Raw genomic sequence first — 6,317 nt, forward strand, 5'->3', positions numbered from 1 at the left:
TTTACGAAATAATTAATTAATAATTTAAAAAATATTAATTAAAAGTATGTGGTATTAAATTTTTAATTAAAAATATTAATAAAAAATAATAAAATTATACCAATTTTATAACATTAATATTTATTAAAAGAGACTTATTTTATAAATAGATGTGAAAATAAAATTAATTATGAAATTAAATTTTGAATTTATTTTATGAATTTAATTTTAATGTATTAATTGTATAAATTATTTTATATAATTGTTTAATTATATTTATTCTTTTAAATAATTATTTATGTATTAATTATTAAAAATAATTATTTTTATTAATATAATTATATATAATTAAATATAATTAAATACATATATAAATTTTTTTACAATATTAGTGCATTCAAATTAAATTATTTGTTTTATAGTTGAAAATAAGAATGGCACTCGTGTGCAAAACCTGTGCGTGTACATCGGAAGAGGTGAGAAATTTTTTATTTTGTCCACGATGTTTCTTGGATTGATAGACTATGATATGACCGTTATACGTTATAGCTCGGCAGGCCTATTCATAACCGACGTATTAAACGTCACCGATCTTATGGCATTAAATGATTTTGGTTGGTTACGATAAAATAATCAATTCAGGAGAAAACGGCCGATTATCGTCTCCGAGTTATAAAAGAGAACAATCCGAGTTGAAAAGGTAGATCATTGTTCCAAACTAAAAACTCTCCATATAATTCTCATTAACTGACTTGAGCGTCGGAGTGCTTTTTGCAGGTGCTCCCCCTCTTGTTTCACTTGGTGGTCGAGACACATCGTGGTTCATTTACAAGGTCGTACAACCCCTTCTTCCGAACGAGATATAACTCGGCCACAACCAGGCAGGAATATTTGGCGCCCACCGTGGGGCCGAGGGTTTAGAAAATTTTCCTTACAGGTCCCAAATACCCTAATGTCTGTGAATGACTGATGCACCTCCCCCCACGCCGTCCGAGCTACTTCGGATGGTAACTGAGCTTCAGCAGGCAAATCAACGCATGGCAGAGGCAAATCAACGTATGGCGGAGGAGAATCAAAGAATGCAGCAACAAATTCGGCAAATAGCCAACGCCCGACTTGAGCACAACGACAACCGTCATGGAGGAAACGCCAATGACGAACATCAATCTCAACCGACGCACGTTTCGGAGACCCCCCAGGATGATGATGGAAGGAATCCTCAAAACAATGAAGCCTCGCCGGAAGACGAGGAAGAAGAGCCTGACAACTCGGCAGGACCTTTCACAGCTGATATAATGAATTTTCAACTGCCTCGGCAATTTACATTGCCCACGACTTTAACTCCGTATGACGGCTTAGGAGACCCAAAGCAGCATATAAAAAAATTCCGATCTATCATGATCGTTAACAGTGCATCCGACCCTATTTTATGTCGTTGTTTTCCCTCCTTTTTAGATGGTCCTGCACTTGACTGGTTTTGCTCTTTGCCTGCAAATTCAATTTCACGTTTCCAGGAGCTAGCAAAGCAATTTGAAGATCATTTTGCGGCATCAGCAATATATTTGCATGATTCCGACTACCTAATGACTGTAAAACAAGGTCCTCAGGAAAGCCTGAAGGACTACATTACCCGTTTTACAAAGATAGCCATGCGCATTCCCGACCTTCATCCCGAAGTACATCTTCATGCCATCAAAAGTGGCCTTCGACCAGGAAAATTTCAAGAAGCCATCGCAGTAGCCAAGCCGAAGACTTTAGCCGAGTTTCGAGAAAAGGCAAAAGGACAAATAAACATCGAAGAGCTTCGCCAAGCTCGCAAAGTGGAAAGGTCGGCAGCTATTAAAGAAGACGATAAGCCTCGGGACAATAAGAAGACTTTCAGACCGACTCCTCGCTATGAGACGTACACTCAGTTTAACGCGAAGAGAGATGATATTATTAAAGAAATTTTGAATTCCAAGTTGATTAAACCTCCTCGTAAAGCTGGCAGTTATCCCAAGCCGAAGAATATAGACAAATCCAAGTATTGCACATTCCATCAGAAGTATGGTCACACAACCGACGAATGTGTGATCGCTAAAGACCTTCTGGAGCGTTTAGCAAGACAAGGACATCTTGATAAATTTATCTCAGGTCATATGCAGAAAAGATCCGTTCCCACTTCAGATCCACCCCCTGCAGGACCATCATCATCATCATCAAAAGACAAAGAAAAGGCCCCTGCTCAACCTAGGGGTATAATCAATTGCATCTCCGGCGGTTATGCCGGAGGTGGACAAACAAGTTTGGCAAGAAAGCGGACATACAGGGCCATGTTGGCACTGGGAGATACCACCAACAATCCTCAGCCAGTGCAGGAGATTCCGGAGATGACATTCTGCCCGACCGACTTTAATTGCAAAGATACTAATCTGGATGACCCTGTTGTCATCTCTCTACAGCTGGGCGACTTAATAGTTCGGAAAGTGCTGCTAGACCCAGGCAGCAGTGCTGATGTGTTATTTTTTACTACATTTGAAAAAATGAAATTAAGTACTAATATTTTGCAACCATCTGTAGGTGATTTGGTCGGTTTTTCCGGGGAACGCGTTCCAGTGATAGGTTCAGTGTGGTTACAAACCACACTCGGTGAGCAGCCTCTATCTAAAACACATGACATCCAGTATCTTGTTGTTGACTGTTTCAGTCCCTATAACCTTATCTTAGGAAGACCTTTTTTAAATAAATTTACTGCAATTGTATCCACTGTTCATCTCTGTGTCAAGTTTCCTGTGCAGGAGAATATCGTGGCCACCGTCCATGGTGACTTGCAAGAAGCTCGGTATTGTTATAATACAAGCCTAAAACCTATCAAGAGGAGTTGCGAGCGACGTATAAACTCCATCAATGCCGAACAACCAATACTAGCCGAGCTTGACCCTAGAGCCGACTTTCAAGATCGCCCTCTGCCAAACGAAGAGCTAACAAAGCTTATGTTAACTGATGACCCAATGAAATTCACTTTTATAGGAACCTCCGTAAAAGACAAAGAAAGGGAGAAGCTCATCCGTTTTTTGCAGGAGAACGCCGATCTATTTGCTTGGACATCTGGAGACATGCCAGGCATTGATCCATCTGTTATTACTCATAAACTGGCAATAAGCCCGGCAGCCCGACCAATATCTCAAAAAAAGAGAAATCTCGGAACTGAGAAAAGACTCGCGTCCATGGCTGAAGCCAAGAAGCTCATCGATGCAAACTTCATCCGAGAAATCAGGTTTACAACTTGGCTGGCCAACGTCGTCATGGTAAAGAAAAATAATGGTAAATGGCGCATGTGCGTCGACTTTACTGATTTAAATAAAGCATGTCCTAAAGATGCCTACCCTCTACCTTCTATTGATACTTTAGTAGATAACTCTTGTGGTTATGGCACCTTAAGTTTCATGGACGCATACTCTGGTTATAACCATATCCTTATGCACCCATCAGACCAAGAAAAAACGGCCTTCATTACTGAATATGGTAATTATTGCTATAATGTCATGCCTTTTGGCTTAAAGAATGCAGGTGCAACATACCAGAGACTGATGAACAAGGTTTTCGACCAACAGATAGGCCGGAATATTGAGGTGTATGTCGATGATATGGTCGCCAAGACAAAGGTCGGCCACTCCCATACTGAGGACCTTGCTGAAATATTTGGCCAAATCCGAGCTTATAACATGAGGCTCAATCCGGAAAAATGTGCCTTTGGTGTTAAGGGAGGAAAATTCCTCGGCTTCATACTTACTAGCCGAGGAATTGAAGCAAATCCTGAAAAATGTCAGGCAATCCTTGATATGAATAGTCCCACAAACATTAAAGAGGTTCAGCGATTAACAGGGCGGTTGGCAGCACTATCCAGATTTCTACCATGCTTAGCGTCCAAGTCCTTCAGCTTTTTTCGATGTTTACGGAAAAATACAACTTTCCAATGGGATGAAAACTGTGAAATGGCATTTAAGAGTTTAAAGCAATTTCTTTCTAAACCACCTGTTTTGCAAAAACCTAACATCGGTGAACCATTATATTTGTATTTGTCAGTTACTGATATAGCAGTTAGCTCTGTTCTTGTTGCAGAAAAAGAGAGAACACAACAGCCAGTTTATTTTGTAAGCAAATCATTGCAGAATGTCGAGCTTCGCTATCCAAGGTTAGAAAAGCTCGCCTACGCACTTGTTTTTTCTGCAAGACGGCTCCGCCCCTACTTTCAGAGCCATACAATTTATGTCAAAACTTCTCAACCCTTACGCCGAATACTCGCCAAGCCCGAGCTTGCGGGGAGATTGATAAAGTGGTCCATTGAACTTTCCGAATTTGATATTCAATACCAACCTAGAGGATCTGTCAAATCACAATATCTAGCCGACTTTATCGTCGAGTTCACAGGACCAAGTCCGAACATAGAGGATGCGAATTGGGTGTTATTTGTTGATGGGGCCTCTAACCCCCATGGATCTGGAGCAGGGATACTTTTGGAAAATGCTGAAGGAGTTGTTATTGAACACTCTCTACGATTTTCATTCAAAGCTAGCAATAATCAAGCCGAGTATGAAGCTCTACTCGCTGGGCTCAGGTTAGCAATAGAACTACATGTTGTTAATTTACAAGTTTATTGTGATTTTCTGTTAGTTGTTCAACAAGTAAATCAAAGTTTTCAAACCAAAGATCCAGTTTTATCCAAATATGTAGTCATTGTTAAAAACCTCATGGATCGTTTTTCAAAAATTGAAATTCATCATATAGCAAGAGATCAAAATCATAGGGCAGATATATTATCTAAGCTAGCTTCCACTCAGTCACACACTGCCTCACTACTACAATCCACTCTTCATGAGCTGAGCATAAATATCATTAGCATTTTTCATATAGACAACGAAGCTAGTTGGCAAAAGCCGTACATTCAGTACCTTAAAAGTGGAGAACTCCCACAACAGATGGAAGATGTAAAAAAGTTCAAACGAAAAGCATCTTTCTTTACATTGCTGAATAACCAATTGTATAGGCGAGGTTACTCTCGACCATTATTGAAATGCTTAGACAGAACAGAGGCCGACCTAGCCTTAGCCGAGGTTCATGAAGGCATTTGCGGAATACATTCAGGAGCCAGAAGTCTAGCACAAAAGATTCTTCGTGCTGGTTTTTATTGGCCGACCATATGGGAGGACAGTCGGCAAAAGGTCCGAACCTGCGACCACTGCCAGAGACATGCCCCGATCATTAACATTCCCGCCGAGGATTTACATCAGTCAACGGTAAGCTGGCCATTTAATCATTGGGGAATGGATATCCTAGGACCCTTCCCCACAGCCCCAAGACAGGTAAAATACTTGGTTGTCGCAATTGATTACTTTTCTAAATGGATTGAGGCTCAACCTCTAGCTAGGATTACATCAGTTCAAATGATATCATTTGTTTGGCAAAAGATAATTTGCAGATTCGGTATACCTCGTCACATTATAACTGATAACGGTCGCCAGTTTACCGACCATAATTTCAAGACCTTTTTACAGAATTTAAAGATTAAGCAGCATTTCTCCTCAGTGGAGCATCCTCAATCAAACGGCTTAGCCGAAGCTGCAAACAAGGTCGTCCTCCAGGCTTTAAGGAAGAAGCTCGATGACGCTAAAGGACTATGGGCTGAGCTTGTCCCAGAGATTTTATGGGGTTATAATACCTCACCACACTCAACAACTAAAGAAACACCATTTCGTCTGGTATACGGATCGGAAGCGATGATACCAGTTGAAATATCACAAAGCTCCTTCAGAGCACAAGCAGAAGATCACGAACATGCTCGGCGAGCCGAGCTTGATTTAGTTGAGGAGGTACGGGACATAGCGGCTGTTCGTCATAAAGCCTTACAGCAGCGAGTAGGCCAACGACATAATAAAAGGGTGAGACCGAGATCTTTTCATGTCGGAGACCTGGTGTTGAGGAAAACTGAGGAAGCACGGAGACCACCTACTCACGGAAAACTTGCAGCGACATGGGAAGGCCCCTACCGAATTCATCAGGTACTCGGCAGAGGAGCATACCAATTGGAGCAATTAGATGGTACGGTACTACCTAGCACTTGGAATATTAATTCCTTGAAACAATACTATAGTTAATACTGCAGAATGCTGGCACTCTTTTTCCTACCTTGAGATTTTTCCTAAAGATAGGTTTTGCTCAAGGAGGTTTTAACGAGGCTAGCGTCCCTAATTCAATTTGTAAAAGTGCTGCATACCAATAATAATTATTTTTTGTCAATATATTCTATGCATACCAGTAATAATTATTTTTTGTCAATATATTCTATACTAACGCGAACT

At 40.6% G+C, this 6,317-nt stretch overlaps 1 protein-coding gene across 1 annotated transcript; it reads left to right on the forward strand.

Moving 5' to 3' along the window:
- The first annotated feature begins 941 nt into the window (after positions 1-941).
- LOC107607773 (uncharacterized) lies at positions 942-6,113 on the forward strand. Its single transcript, XM_088495043.1, has 2 exons — positions 942-1,965; positions 4,468-6,113. Exons 1-2 carry the CDS (start codon positions 942-944, stop codon positions 6,111-6,113), a joined length of 2,670 nt encoding a protein of 889 aa, XP_088351169.1.
- The last annotated feature ends 204 nt before the right edge of the window (positions 6,114-6,317 follow it).

Source organism: Arachis ipaensis, chromosome B7 (genome assembly GCF_059453495.1).
Source record: "Arachis ipaensis isolate K30076 ecotype BB chromosome B7, ASM5945349v1, whole genome shotgun sequence".
Lineage (NCBI taxonomy): Eukaryota > Viridiplantae > Streptophyta > Magnoliopsida > Fabales > Fabaceae > Arachis > Arachis ipaensis.